General features: G+C 45.9%; 1 protein-coding gene across 1 annotated transcript; it reads left to right on the top strand.

Moving 5' to 3' along the window:
* The first annotated feature begins 3,537 nt into the window (after positions 1-3,537).
* On the top strand, positions 3,538-12,598 carry LOC120901131. Its single transcript, XM_040308839.1, has 3 exons — positions 3,538-3,708; positions 4,510-5,792; positions 12,482-12,598. Exons 2-3 carry the CDS (start codon positions 4,539-4,541, stop codon positions 12,596-12,598), a joined length of 1,371 nt encoding a protein of 456 aa, XP_040164773.1. The 5' UTR covers positions 3,538-3,708; positions 4,510-4,538.
* Positions 12,599-16,146: the final 3,548 nt, after the last annotated feature.

Below are 16,146 nucleotides of genomic sequence, written 5' to 3'. Positions count from 1 at the left end.
GATTCCGAGTGTTGCGGACAATGAACGAAACATTTCCGATTCAAACTGCCTTCCGAGATCGGTGGTTATTTTAGAGGGAACACCATATCTCGAAATCCATCCTGTAATAAAGGAACGTGCAACAGTTTCGGCGGTGATGTTGGGGATCGGTATTACTTCAGGCCATCGCGTAAATTTGTCGATCATCGTCAAGCAGTACGCGTTTCCTTCTGATGGTGGTAGTGGTCCGATTAAATCTATGTGTACGTGTGTGAAGCGTGCGTTCGGTGTGGCTATAGCGGCTGTAGGTGTCTTGTTATGCCGTATTATTTTGTTTTTTGGCACTCGATACACGTCTCTACGAACGCTTTGCATTCCTTTCTAACTGATGGCCATACAAAGCGTTGCGATACCAGGTGTGTTGTTCCTCTAATACCAGGATGCGATAAGCTGTGCAGTTTGGAGATGATCAGTTTTCTGTGCGCTTTAGAAACGAAAGGTCGGATGTATCGAGTGGAAATATCGCAGAAAATAGATTTGGTAGAGTTCGGTATAGCCAGTGATTTTAATATCAGAGATGATGTTTTCGGTGGGTTGTTTAAAAAATGCTGTAGTTCGCTATCGGTTTGTTGTGCATCTGCTAATTGGTTATAATCGATGAGCGTGTTTATGCTATCTATACGACTTAACATATCTGCTACTAGGTTGTGTTTGCCGGCCACGTGTCGTATATCGGTGGTGTACTCGCTGATGAAAAGCAGCCTTCTTTGTTGCGTGGGATTGGCTCTTTCGAGTTTTTGATCAAATGCAGTGGTTAACGGTTTGTGATCCGTGTACACGATAAATTCACGTGCTTCCAAAAGGACTTTAAAATGCTTTATCGATTCGTATATAGCATAAAGTTCGCGATCATAAGTGCTGGCTTTTTTAAGTGCAGGTGACAATTTTTTAGAAAAGAAAGCGAGAGGTTCGATACCCTTGTCAGTCAACTGATTTAATGCAGCTCCTATAGCATGACTTGAAGCGTCAACATCTAAGGCGAGCTTTGCATTTGGTGAAGGGTGAGCTAATAAAGCTGCGTTTGCCAGATCGTGTTTGCATTGTTCAAATGCTTGCGTGCTGTTTTCATCCCAGGTAAGTATAGTGGAGTCATTTTTTATATTGCCATTCATCATACCGTGCAAAATTTGTTGGCGCTCTGCTGCATGCGGTATAAAACGCCGGTAAAAATTAATCGTGCCAAGGAAGCGTTTCATTTGTCTGGCTATGGTTGGTTTTGGAAAGTCAAAAATAGCTTGAACCTTGCTGGGTTTTGGTTTAATACCATCTGCGGTTACAAGATGACCGAGAAATTCTACTTTTGTTTGCGCGATTTGACTCTTTGTTGGATTAATTGTTAGTCCGTTCTGCCTCAAACGTTCGAACAATATACGCAAATGTTGGTGGTGCTGTTCTTCGTTCTGGGAGGCGACGCATAAATCGTCAACATACGGAAAAACAAAATCTAAATCGCCAAGGATGGAATGCAAGTGCCGTTGTAACGTTTGTCCTGCGTTTCGAAGGCCAAATGTCATAAAATTAAATTCAAATAAGCCGAATGGTGTTGAAATGGCTGTTTTGGGTATGTCTTCAGGAGCCACAGGTATTTGATGATATGCACGTTGCAAGTCGATGCAAGAAAATATTTTTCTGTTATACAAAATATTTGAAAAATCTTGAATGTGGGGGACGGGATACCGGTCAGGAACGGTAATAGCATTCAAGCTCCTATAATCTCCACAGGGTCGCCATTTTCCATCTGGTTTCTTTACGAGGTGTAAAGGGCTTGCCCAACAGCTTTTCGATGGTTTACAAATGCCGTTTTTTATGAGAATGTCAAATTCAGCTTTTGCTTCACGTAACCTTTCTGGGTCCAAACGGCGTGGACGGCAAAAGACGGGTGGACCGGTGGTAATGATTTGATGTGTTACGTTTGTATTGACTGCTTTGCGTGTGTTATCGAGTATCGTGATATCTTTGTATTCGTTTAAGAGATGTGAGAAGCTATCGTTTGAACTACATGCGAATACTTGTGCTGGTAGTGTATTAGTGATGTGTGTTTTGTTTTTAATTAGCTTGTTGCGTTTGATATCTACGAGTAGATCGAAGTGTTTTAAAAAATCAGCTCCGATAATATGCGAATCTACATCAGCTATTGTAAATGGCCATGTGAATGATTGGTTAAGACCGATGTCTAGGGTTAGGTTTTTTGTGCCGTACGTACCGATTGAGCTGCCGTTTGCAGCGAAGAGTTTTCTGGCTGGCATCGGGTTCATTCTGTCCTTGGCGGATGGTGGTATGACGGAAATCTCAGCGCCGGTGTCGATCAGGAATCTGTTGTTGGTTCTGCTGTCGTTCACATAGATGCGCTCGATTACTTCGGCCTTACCGGGGTTCAGCTTGATGCTGGTGCTGGTGGTATTTAACGTGGGGCTTGCTTGTAGTGGTAAGCTGTTGCTGCTGCGCTGCTGCGATGAGGGTGCGTTGTAGCTGGTGCTCACGGTCTCGGCTGGGTTGATGAGAGTGTCTCGGCCAGGATAAGTGTGAGAGTGTAGAGAGAAACGCACTACTTTTTTCGGGAGTAAACTGGCAGATGCTCGTCGAAAAAAATACACTTAGTGTTTGTATCGTTAGAGTGCTCCTTCTCACACTTCTCTGCCTTGTTTCCATGGCGATAGTGGAACCAACAGATCCAGCGGCGCGGTGCGCGTGATGGTGTGCGTGATCGCATGGCGCTAGAAGTTCGTTGCCCCCATGGCTGGCTAGACGGATGACGCTGTCTGGATCGAGAATTTCTGTGTGTGTTGCTATCTGCATACGAATATCGATCAGCTGTTAGGACTTCATCTAGGCGGCGAGAGAGTGCATCGATGCGGGCTTCTAAACTGCAGGCTGCGGCAGGAGTATCGATCTCATTCACGGTGCAAATGGCATTGCTAGGCGCTTCGAGGATTTTATCCGCTACGCTGGCTTGATCATCAAGTGATGCGGATGGCATTGCAGCGATAATGGAGCGAACTGTGGTTGGCAAGGCGCGTAACCAAATGTTAGATAGGATGCTATCGGAACATCCTTCTCCTCCCATTCTGCGCATCTCGGAAAGCAGCATACTCGGTTTCCGGTCGCCTAGCGAAACGCCCGAGAGTAAGCTTGTAAGCCTTTGGTTTTCCGACGGCAGAAAAAAATCGATGACCGATTTTTTTAAGGTAGAGTATTGTTCGTTCCCGATTGTAGCACATCACTACTATTGTCCCGATTGTAGCACATCACTACTTTCGCGGATCGCTACAAATTGTTCGACGGGTCATCGATCGTTTCGTCATCACGCACACCATTAAAAAATGCATTATAAATAAAGCGGCAAAAGCCAAATTCTCACTCTTGTCATTTCAAATCCTCGGCAAGCAACACGCTTCGCTCATCTCAACAGCAACTCCTTGGCACACACAAGTGTCACAGAACTCCAAGCAAACCAACCAGCTTGGTACCACGAAAAAGCACACCATCGGCTCTTTTCAGAGCCACCGATTCTTTATTAAGAACATCTTCAAAAAAAAAAAAAATAAACAAAACACAACGTAGGGTTCCGTACCAAACATTTTGGTGCCGACAAACCAGGATTAGATATCCTAAAAAATTGTGTGCGTTCTGTGGCCACCGTGTGTGTTGCAAGTGTAAAGTTGTACACCGGTTTGTTTCATTCGCGGTCGTTTAAGTTTATTCGCGGCACGTAGCGTTTCACAAACGGCACATAGTGTGTATGTGTGCGTTCGCGAATAATTGTGTACCATCCAGGGTACAAAACGCGTACCACAAAGTGTGTGTTCTGTGCGCGTCATTCTCAAACTCATTCGCGGCGCGTAGCGCTTCTCAAAGCGACACATAGTGTGTATGTGTGCGCTCGCGAATACTCGTGTACCACCCACGGTACAAAACGCGTACCACAAAGTGTGTGTTCTGTGCGCGTCATTCTCAAACTCATTCGCGGCGCGTAGCGCTTCTCAAAGCGACACATAGTGTGTATGTGTGCGCTCGCGAATAATTGTGTACCACTCAGTGTACAAAACGCGTACCACAAAGTGTGTGTTCTGTGCGCGTCATTCTCAAACTCATTCGCGGTACGTAGCGCTTCACAAGCGACACACAGTGTGTGTGTGTGCTCGCGAATAATCGTGTACCACTCAGTGTACAAAAGGCGCTTCACAATTCGTGTGATCCATGCGCATTATCCTTGGTGCGCTATCTCGCGGCGCATATTCTTCGCAAGACAATCAATAATTGTCTGTGCATTTCGCAAAATTTGTGTACCTCCTCCGAGTACAAAGGGTGCCTCACAACCTGGGTGTTCAAGGCACATTGTTTAGTGCATGCCATTTGCATCGCATACAATTCTACGAAACTTCGCATCAAAGCCTGTGTTTTTAACAATTCGTACTAACCGTGCAGTGCGCGTTGTACTAACAAAGTAAAGTGATTTTTTTTTCTCTCAAGCAACCGTGTTTGCTCAGTGAACATTAAAAATGACAAAAGCAGACAAGCTTAAGTCACGGCAAGCCAAACGGCAAAGCCTCATTGTGTCTATGCAGCGGCTTGCGCAGTTTGCAAAAGACTATACTCCTCAACAACAACAGCAAATACCCGACCGACTTGATCGGTTGTCGAAAATTTGGGAATGTTTCCAAATGGTGCAGGAAGACTGCGAGGAATGGGACGATTCCGAGAATGCTACCAGCGAAAACGAAGCGTTATTGTCACAAGCAGAGGAGCTTTACTTCGAAACAAAGGCCGCGTTAACAAGCTACATTCCGGAAACAGCAGATCAGGTAAAAGAAGAGGTTACCCGCCCAGCAAGCGTAAGTGTTAAACTACCTATCATTTCATTACCTGAATTTTGTGGTGAGCTCACAGAGTGGCTATCCTTTTATGACACCTTTGTTTCACTTGTTCATAATTCTGAAGAAATTTCCAACATCCAAAAATTTCATTACTTGCGTGCGTCCCTCAAAGGGGAAGCTGCCGGAATAATACAACCAATTCCTATTACAGCAGAAAACTATCAGGTGGCTTGGAAAGCTCTTTTGAATCGATATTCCAATAAAGTACATCTTCGTAAAATGCACACACGTGCATTGTTCGAGCTTCCAAAGCTAACCAATAGTCACGCCCCAGACTTGCGACAATTGGCTAACCAATTTCAGCTACACATCGATATTTTAAAACAATTAGAGGAGAGCATTCCTGACAACAGCACAATTTTTGTGGAACTTCTTGCTACCAAATTGGATAAAGCAACATTACAAGCATGGGAAGAACACAATTCCCAAGACATCCAGCCAACTCATCCAAATATGACAAACTTCTTGTTGAAAAGAGCTCAAACAATTGAAGCATTAGCGTTGCAGACAGGCAACCGCCCAACCACATCTCATTCGAAAATGGGTATACCTAACCATAAATTTTCCAAGAAAATGAGCACTAACACAATTAGTGTGAAACAGGACAACACACACACTTGTCCTGCATGCAAAAAAGATGGTCACACGTTGCATCAGTGTCAATCCTTTATCGCTATGCCATGTAAGGCGCGTCAAGAGTTTGTATCACGAAACAAACTTTGTATCAATTGCTTGAGAAGTGGACATTTCTTTCAACAATGCCCTTCTAAGTACTCTTGCCGAATTTGTAAAAGGAAGCATCATTCTATTTTACACTATAAAACGCAAACAAATAATAACCCTGAATCAGAAAGCACCACATCTGAATCAAATATCATGGCAACTTTGCATACAATTAGTTCTGAGCACAGTCCCCAAAACGTGCTTCTCGCAACTGTACTACTACAAGTGGTCGACAAATATGGCCAAAAACATTTTGCACGAGCCTTATTGGACAATGGTTCACAGCCAAACGCAATTAGTGAAAGATTGTGTCAGCAGTTACATTTAACTCGAAAAAATGTTAACGTTTCCATTGTCGGAGTTGATGGTACAAAAACAAGCGCAAGGTATCAAATACAAGCGGAAGTACAATCGCGAATAAATAATTTCGCAACAACAATGAACTTTCTAGTTTTGAAAAAGGTTGCTAGTGACACACCAATTACACCAGTACCAGCTCATTTTTGGAATGTACCTGCTTCATATCAACTTGCTGATCCTCACTTCAGCACACCAGGGCGCATTGACATGATCATTGGGGCAGGACATTTTTATTCATTGCTAGGTCCAGGAAGACAAAAATTACCAAACAACAACCAACTTGTTGAAACTGTGTTTGGATGGATTATGACCGGCAACATTCCATCAAAAAATCAAAACGAAGTTACATGTCACGTAGTAACCATGCATCCCACCATTGAAGAACAAATAGAACGATTTTGGAAGATAGACGAACTTCACAATTCAAGTTATAGTCTCAACGAAAGAGAATGCGAAAACCATTTCAAAGAAACAGTCTCCCGCGACCACAATGGTCGATATATAGTTGAAATGCCAAAACATCCTGATATCAATCAAATGCTTGGTGATTCTAAAAACACAGCTATGCGCAGATTTCAACTACTTGAAAAACGATTAGAAAGCGATACGCATCTCAAGGCTCAATATCACAAGTTTATACATGAATATATAACGTTGGGGCACATGACTCTAGTCCCAAGAGAACGGGAAGATTGTTCAGGAGCATTTTATCTTCCCCACCATCCTGTGCTGAAGGATTCTAGCTCTACCACCAAGGTCAGAGTTGTGTTTGACGGCTCTGCCAAAACCAGTACCGGTAAATCACTGAACGATGCCTTACTAGTTGGGCCGGTGGTACAGGAAGAATTATTGACATTAATTATCAGATTTCGAAAATATGAAATAGCACTCATAGCTGACATCGAAAAGATGTATCGGCAGGTTGCTATGAATCCAACTGATCGACACCTACAGAGAATTTTGTGGAGATTTGACAACTCTCAGCCCATTCGAACTTATGAGTTAGGAACCGTAACCTACGGCCTAGCTCCTTCAGCCTTCTTAGCAACGCGCACTCTAATACAACTTGCCAATGATGAAGGTGATACGTATCTCAAAGCTCGTTCCGTGATTAAAGAAAACGTATACGTAGATGATTTGCTAGCAGGAGCAAATAACATCCCAGAAACAATTGAACTACGCAATCAACTGAATGCTTTGCTACAGAAGGGTGGCTTTCTCCTTCGCAAATGGTGTTCCAACGCTCCAGCAGTATTAGCTGACCTACCACCTGAACTTATTGCCACCCATTCTTCCGTCAATTTTGATCCAGATGAAAGTATCAAAACCTTGGGCATATGCTGGGAGCCTATGTCAGACAAATTTCGTATCAACATAAACATTAATATAATCAAGAGCCCTTATACCAAACGAAAGGTTCTATCAACCATAGCACAACTATATGATCCACTTGGATTGATTACCCCTATAACTATACGAGCTAAAATACTAATGCAACAATTGTGGCTATTGAACTTGGATTGGGATTCAACAATTTCCCCATCATTACAAAATTCATGGGCAGAATTTCTCGAGCAAATCCCTACACTTACTAACTTTCGAATTGACCGTTTTGCTTTTCAACCACACTATGAACAAATTGAAATCCATTGTTTTTCCGACGCTTCTGAAACTGCTTACGGTGCGTGTGTGTATGTACGCACAGAAGACAAACACGGTTCCGCACGCGTAAATTTACTAACATCAAAATCGCGAGTTGCTCCATTGAAACCTTTAACCATTCCACGATTGGAATTATCTGCTGCATTACTTGGAGCTAGACTATTCAAAAAGGTACAACATGCTAAACGAGCCCTATGCAAAATGGTACAAGCTACTGAATTTTTTGTTGAACTACAAGCCTTAAAAAGAAATGAAGGGTTAGCTAAGGTTTCTTCTATTCGACTTCTTAATCCATTTATTGGCAACGATGGATTAATACGCGTTGGTGGCCGGTTGCGCCATTCTGATCTGAGCCACGATGCTAAGCATCCCATCCTCATGCCAGCTTTCCATCCTTTCACTCGCCTTCTAATCATGGATCATCATCTGAAAACAATGCACGGCGGAGTGAGCATGACATTATCATCTATTCGTGAAGAAATATGGCCATTGAACGGCATGAGAGCCGTTAGAAGTGTAACTCGAACTTGTTTTAATTGTGTAAGAGCTAATCCCACCCCAATAATCCAACCTATTGGTCAATTACCAATATCACGTGTAACAATAAATGAAGTTTTCTCCTGCGTTGGTGTGGATTATTGTGGTCCACTTTATTTGCGTCCATCTCATCGCAAGGCTGCATCTCCAAAGGCATATGTATGCGTATTTGTTTGTATGAGCACCAAGGCTGTACATTTAGAACTCGCGGGTGACTTGAGTACCACCACTTTTTTGATGGCCTTGGATCGATTCGTATCACGACGAGGAAAACCGAAAAACATATACTCAGATAATGGTACCAATTTTATTGGTGCAAAGAATGCATTACATGAAATTTATCAATTCCTTCATAAAGATAATAATAAAATAACTAATCACTTGTCTAACGAAAACATTCAGTGGCATCTAATACCACCACGCGCTCCTAATTTCGGTGGACTTTGGGAAGCCGCAGTTAAGGTAGCAAAAACTCATCTAGTTCGGCAGCTTGGCACAGCTCAACTTTCATACGAATCCATGTGTACTCTATTAACAAAAATTGAAGGATGTATGAATTCAAGACCACTATTACCACTTTCACAAGATCCAAATGATTTATCACCTTTAACACCAGCACACTTTTTATTACTCAGAGATCCCCAGGCATTGCCTGAATCCGATTTACAGCATATACCAACTAACCGACTATCCCACTATCAATTGATACAGAAGTTATCTCAAAACTTTTGGCTTAGATGGACCAAGGAGTATTTAACATCATTGCATAATCAACGTAACATCAGCCGTAAACAACATAAACTTTCCATAGGCGACTTGGTAATCATGAAAGACGATCAACTACCTCCATTGAAGTGGCCTTTGGCACGCATTGTATCATTGCATTTAGGACCTGATGCTGTGGCACGAGTAGCTACCCTTCGGACCGCTTCTGGAATCATGAAAAGACCAGTCTCCAAGATATGTGCCTTAGAGTGCCACAACGAGGACTAAGTTTTGGGAATTATTCCCAAAAGGTGGCCGGTATGTTCGTTCCCGATTGTAGCACATCACTACTATTGTCCCGATTGTAGCACATCACTACTTTCGCGGATCGCTACAAATTGTTCGACGGGTCATCGATCGTTTCGTCATCACGCACACCATTAAAAAATGCAGTATAAATAAAGCGGCAAAAGCCAAATTCTCACTCTTGTCATTTCAAATCCTCGGCAAGCAACACGCTTCGCTCATCTCAACAGCAACTCCTTGGCACACACAAGTGGCACAGAACTCCAAGCAAACCACCCAGCTTGGGACCAAGAAAAAGCACACCATCGGCTCTTTTCAGAGCCACCGATTCTTTATTAAGAACATCTTCAAAAAAAAAAAAAAAAAAAAACAAAAACACAACGTAGGGTTCCGTACCAAACAAGTATCTATCAGCCAAGGTCGACTTGTTGCATTTTGCAATGGCGGCGTGAAAGAACTTTGCGCGGGTACCGAGTGCAACGATCACTGCGTTAAACTTGTGCTTATCGGAAGCAACGTTGTTAACATAAAATGCCGCTTCTAAGCAAACGAACCATGTTTCCACATCTTCGGAGTCGAATTCGGGAAAGCGTATTTTGGCGTATGAGCTCGCGATCTCTGCCTCTTCTAGTTTCGGCTGTCGGATAATAGGTGCTGGCTGTAGCGGTGCAGGCGAATGCTGGGCTGCCATCGCTGGCGCAACCATCACCGGTGCTGGTGCGGGGTCGGTCATTGTCCTTACACTCGCGATTCTTATATAGCGAAACACTGAACTTGTTAACGCGACGCGCGGAATATTTTCGATCCGTATAAAATCGATGGCACTTCGCGGAAGTAGAGTACGCGGTCGAACACTCGCGGCGATAAATTACACGATTGTAATTTTTGCGATCGAAACTAAACTTTTTCGGTTTTCGCGTTCGGGGTCACCAGTTATAGGGTTATGCGTGTCAACTGTTAGCTACTTCGGATGTGCGGAATGATTTTACTCACGTCTGGTTTGCTTAGCGGTCAAAATGAAAGAGAGCGTTTATATTTTATTTCCGATGCACGGTAGTGCAGTTATCCGGTTCGGTACGATTACCGAATTAAGGCGATTGCTTGCATGCGGTGTAACGCAAGTGTGGTGTAACGCAGGTGTGGTGTATTAGCGCAACTATAGTGTGGTGCAGCTTGCGTGCGAGGTACGCCACATTTGCATTGCGGTTGTGTGTTGTTATTGGTGGGTGTTAGCATTTATTAATTTGTGTGTGACCTTGAGACGCTGTGGGAGAAGCTGGATTGGGATTCAAAGTGTTATCGGTGTATTGATGGTTTATTTTATTTCGTGCCGCTGCTGATGAGACCATTCGATGCCCCTGCCAATTGAGGGTGAAGAAGCCTATTTAAAACAAGCGTAGGAGAACGTCTAACACTAAACTAATATTTTTTAATTTGAACATGTTTGATGCTTCAACGGCCTTCTAAGCATTATGTAGCACAGTGTAAAGTGGCAATAATTATTTTTTTAATGTGTCGAAATCTGTCTCGAGTTTTTCGGGTCACGACACACCCACGCACACACACACAGCGCGGGGAAAGTGACCATTCACTCTATCATGCCGCGATCTCCCACCCCGCCCGGCGCTTTGGATGATGATGCGCTATATGATAGCTGATGATAGCGGAAGCGGAGGGGGGTTTGGTGGGGGGTGCGTTCTTGCGTGCGCGCTTTCGTAGGTGCGTTCTCGCGTGCGCGCGTTCGTAGGTGCCTTAGCGCGCGCGCGCGTGTGTGTGTGTGTGTGTGTGTGTGTGTGTGTGTGTGTGTGTTTGTGTGTGAGTTTGCGCGCGCGTGTTTGTGTGTTTGTATGTGTGCGTGCGTTTGGAAACCCCACAACTATTTGATTCTGATGCGTACATTTTCGATTTTCTGGATTTGTTTATTATGGTGCGCGTATGGTGCTGCACCTGTCCGTCGATAATCTGTTGGTTTGGAGTCGGTATCATGACGCCGATTGGCCGGCAATGCCTTGGAATGGGTTCGGATCGGTAGGTTCATGTTTTGGTCGAGTGCATTCCGTGCATTTGTCGCGCCACCGCGGGACACCCGGCAGCAACAAAGTCAAGACCAACTCTTCCCCGGGTGTGGGCTGATATGCTAAGTTCTTCTTATTATTATTATTATTATTATACGCGCTCTAGCGGCCGCTAGCTAAAATACGGACGCTCCTTGTCGATCCTCGAACGATCGCGTCGTCACCATAAGCGACAGTCCACCAGGCGTTTCGACGTCGTCGAACGATAACCCTCAGCGCGACGTTCAGCGATACCAGCTTCGCTACTGGCATCTCCAGCATCGTTCCTTTCGCTGTTTTGATGACGACCCGACGAATGACTCCGTCTTTGGATGGGACTACGCGTTCCACCCTTCCTCTCGGCCAACAGTTTCGCGGGCTGTTTTCGTCCACGATTAAGACAACATCTCCGGTCTCAATAGGCTTGCACGACTCGAACCATTTCGTCCTTCTAACCAGGGTGGGGAGGTAGGTTTTGATCCACTTCTTCCAGAGCTCGTTCATTTTAGCCTGTACAGCTCTCCAGTTTTGTTTCAAGCCTGCTGGCGAATCATCAGGCTTCACCAAGGGCTTCATTCCTGCGGAAGAACCTAACAAAAAATGGTTGGGAGTTAACGGTTCCTCATCCTCACCGTCGAATGGAACGTGTGTAAGTGGCCGAGAATTGAGCATGTTCTCGACTTCGATCAATGCTGCCGACAAGACCGCTTCCGTAGGATGCCTCTCCGTGAGGGTGCGCGACAGCATTCTCTTGACCGATTGGATCATCCTTTCCCATGATCCTCCAAAGTGTGGGGCTGCGGGGGGGTTAAACTTCCACACCGGATCGGGCGATCCGAATTCATTTAAAATCGCCGAATCAACACGTTCCGCAGCTTCCTTTAATTCACGATCGGCGCCCACGAAATTCGTTCCACGATCGGAGACTATTTCGATTGGTGTTCCGCGGCGTGCCATGAAGCTCCGAACTGCCATCAAGCAGTCACTCGTAGACAGGGATTGCACAAGCTCGATGTGGACGGCTCGAACCGTCAAGCACGTGAACAAAACACCCCACCGTTTTTCCGTCTTTTGGTCGTTCACGATTACCATCGGACCGAAATAATCAATGCCCGTATATGAAAAGGGCCTAGAGAATGCAGCAAGACGAGCAGCAGGTAATTCGCACATTTCCGGGGACGCTGGCTTTGCGTATAACAATGTGCATGGTCGGCATTGCAGGCGTACGTGTCTACACACAGATCGGAGAGCCGGTATATCAAAGCGTTGTCTCACTTCGTTCACTACAGTTTCTTGGCTGCCGTGCTTATACCGACGATGGACATCGTCAACGATTAACTCGGTAACACGATGTCGTCTCGGTAGCAGAATAGGTCGCTTCCTCCCGGGGTCCACGTAACGGCAACGATCGATCCTTCCACTCAATCTCAGCAAACCGTCCTCGTCCATATAGGAGCTTCGTTTGAACAACAAACTGCTTCTGGGAATCGGACTTTTCCACGACGGTGTTGTTGAGTTTTCCCTCGCCTTCCAGAGTATGGCATATTCATCGGTAAAAGCGTTCCTCTGAACGTCTCGCAGAATTACCGTTTCAGCCCGCTGGATTTCGTCGCGGTTAAGCGGACCTGTCGATGGAGATTTAGTTTTGGTAACAATGTTTACATACCGACATACGTAAGCCATCGTCCTGACCAGCCGCGTCCATCGGGAAAATCTCTCGTAGTCGACGAAAATCGGACGCGCTATGTGGATGCCGACCAGCTTCAGCCTATCCTTTTTTCGCACCTCCTCGGACGTGTCCGATGGTACTCGACGAGGTATATTCCATTCAGCTTCGGGTAGTTGCTGGAACTCGGGCCCACTAAACCAACGTTCGGATGCGAGATGATGCTGCAGGTTGGTCCATTTGGTCGCTTCGCCCGCTACATTAAGTTTAGTTGGAAGCCATCGCCAATCGTCCACGTTCGTCGTGTCCAGCACCTCAGCAACCCTATGTGCGACGAAAATCGAGTACTTACGGTGGCCCACGTTTATCCAGTCTATAACATCAGTCGAGTCTGGCCAGAAGTAGCTTCCACGAATAGTTTCTCGATGAGCACTAGTTATAGACGAGGCTATTCTGCAACCCATCACAGCAGCCTGCAGCTCTAAGCGGGGCACGAAAAGATACTTTAGAGGTGCCACTCTAGCTTTGGATCCAACTAACGACACCTCGATACGGCCATGGCACTCAAAACGGAAGTACGCGACCGCTGCGTAACCATCTGCACCCGCATCAACGAACACGTGTAGCTGTAGAGATGATTCTGAGCAGCTTCTTGTTCAGCGAGATACCTCTAACTTCAGCTGCCGCATCCCATACTAACCTAACTTTATTAGGCTTGTTAGGATTTGTCACTGGAAACACTGGAAGATACCATTTCCTAGGGTAGAAGGTTTTCAGCTCATCCTCTCTTATCGGTCTGGCATAGCTCTTTTCCAGTAGTCCTCTATTATCGCGTTAATTTTCTCCGCAACGCTCGTATCTCGGCTCATCTTACGCTCCAGACACTCCATCCTAGATAGAGCCATTTGACGGTTTTCCGGCATGAAAACGTTGTCGCTCCGCCAGAGTAAGCCCGTGGTTTACCGCCCGTCGACGTGTTTTGTGTTGTTTTGCAGAATCGACATCGCACGTTGATCCTCCTTCGACAACAAAGGCTCCTTCGCATGACCATAACCTTCCACTTCGAAGTACGCTGCCATCATACGATCTGCCCGTGAGGTCTCTCCTTGGCAATCGCATACGTGGTAGCTAGACTCCGGCTGCACAATGGATGTGTCGTTAGCGTTATCCGTGCATTTGCCAAAAATGAGCCATCCCAAACGCGTCTTCGTAGCTGTAGGTTGTCATGGCTGTCCTTCTATAGTTTTCAAAGGTCTGGTCAATCTGTAATGGTCGATACCGATTAGTAAACGAGGAGAAACAGCCTCATACGAGGCAGCTGGAATCGCCTCCAAATGCTTATATTTTCGCTTCAACTCGTTCACATCTACCGATTGGATAGGGAGCGATAACCGGCTGACTGTACGCACGTCGGCCATCGAAAATGCGGATGCATTTTCTTCAGCACTGGAGACTTGCACCGCTACCCTTTCCGAATCACGTTCATCGCGTCGCTCTCCCGCACTGTACTGCAAACACAACGGGTCAAGAACGCCGCTAACCCCAAGTTGCCTGGCGAGCTCCTGCTCCATCAACGTCACCGTCGACCCCTCGTCTAACAGCGCATGCGTGTAAATTGGACCACTCTCACCGTGCAGCTTTACCGGCACGTAACGCAGCAATGTACCATCGGAGCGCGTTCCATGATGATTTATCTCCACGCGTTCCTCGCTGGTGACACGATGCAACTTCCGGTGATGCTTAGCGACGCATCCTTGGACACCACAGTCGTCACGCTTCGAGCACGGGCCGTAGTGCTTGCCCAAACATCGTTTGCACAACTTCAAGGTGCGCACCTTGTCCCACCTATCAGCAACGCTTAACCGGTTAAATACCCGACACTCCGCGATCGTACCGCACGTATCACTGTTACACAACGCGCACTCTCGATGCCTATTGGGCTGGGGCTGATGCGTCTCCACGTGTTGCGCATGCACTTGTCGCGTTGTCGTCTTCTTCTTCAGCTGCGGAGGAGTTACCGCCATTGCTCCATCCGTCGCCTTCTGAATCCAGGCACCGAACTCGCTCATCGTCACACTTTTTAGCTCCTGACTATGCATGCCCCAGCTCCAGCGCAGATATGCCGGCATACGGTCCACCAGCTCTTGAAGCAGCGCTGCATCGTACAATCTGTCAGAGGTTCCGCTTGCCTTTATAGTTGAACATATTTCAGCAACTAAATCGCCGTATTCGATAAAACTATCGAGTCGCTCAGACTTAATCGGCGGTGATTCGCGAATTTGTTCGAGCAACGTATTCACAAACACATCCGGTTGCCCGTATGATTTTTCAAGCACGCTCAATATTTCCTCCAGATTGTCAGCATGCCGGAGACGGCCTTGCACCGTTCGTAGTGCTTTTCCCCGTAACGCTCCTTGCAATCGAAGGATATTTTCGTCTTCGGTAAACCCAAACGTACGAGACGATTTTCGAAAGGTAGACAGAAATATCGGCCATTCCTCGGGATTCCCATTGAATGAAGGGAGTTCATAGCGCACTGCTTGACGGGCTGCTATTTGGCTTTGGCTCAGGTCACCTTCTTCGTTGACCGAAATCCGTTTAACCGTTGAGCAAGGAAGCGATTCCCCGGGCGAAAACGAGGTTCGCTCGCTGCTCTTACTGAGCCGAGCTACTTCCGCATCCTTCTCCCGTATCAAAGCTAACGCTTTCTCCGTCGTGGCTTTAAGAGCCTCCATCTCTCTCTTCAAGCGCGCTATCTCGTCGTCTTTCTTGCCGCTCGCTAGTTTGGTCTTCACTTCGCACTCCGCACACCACCATGCGCTCGTCTCTACCGTTTTATCCACGTGCGCACACTCGTAATGGTACCATTTATCGCAAAAATCGCACTGCAATAACGAATCTACCGAATCCGCCTTATCGCACACCGCACACGTAAAGTCCGCGATCACTGCACTTTCCTCTTGCATTTTTGCACTACACGATTCGGATGCGTTGGCTGTGTATTTGTATGTGCGTGTATCTTACCGAACAGTCCTTTGTTCTCAGCGCTTACCGCGTGGTATAATAGAGCAAGTAGAGAACGAGCCGAATTTGCACAGCTCGTGTGAGAGGAATTTAGAAGAATTATAAGACTGAGTTTTTAAATAGAATTTTAGCTGAATTTTTAGAATGTTGCGCGTTAGCACAACGCCCGGCCTGCAGATAAATAATTTACCAAAAA

The sequence above is a fragment of the Anopheles arabiensis genome, chromosome 3 (genome assembly GCF_016920715.1).
Source record: "Anopheles arabiensis isolate DONGOLA chromosome 3, AaraD3, whole genome shotgun sequence".
In the NCBI taxonomy this organism is placed as follows: Eukaryota; Metazoa; Arthropoda; class Insecta; order Diptera; family Culicidae; genus Anopheles; species Anopheles arabiensis.
This window is presented reverse-complemented; position numbering and strand designations above follow the sequence as displayed.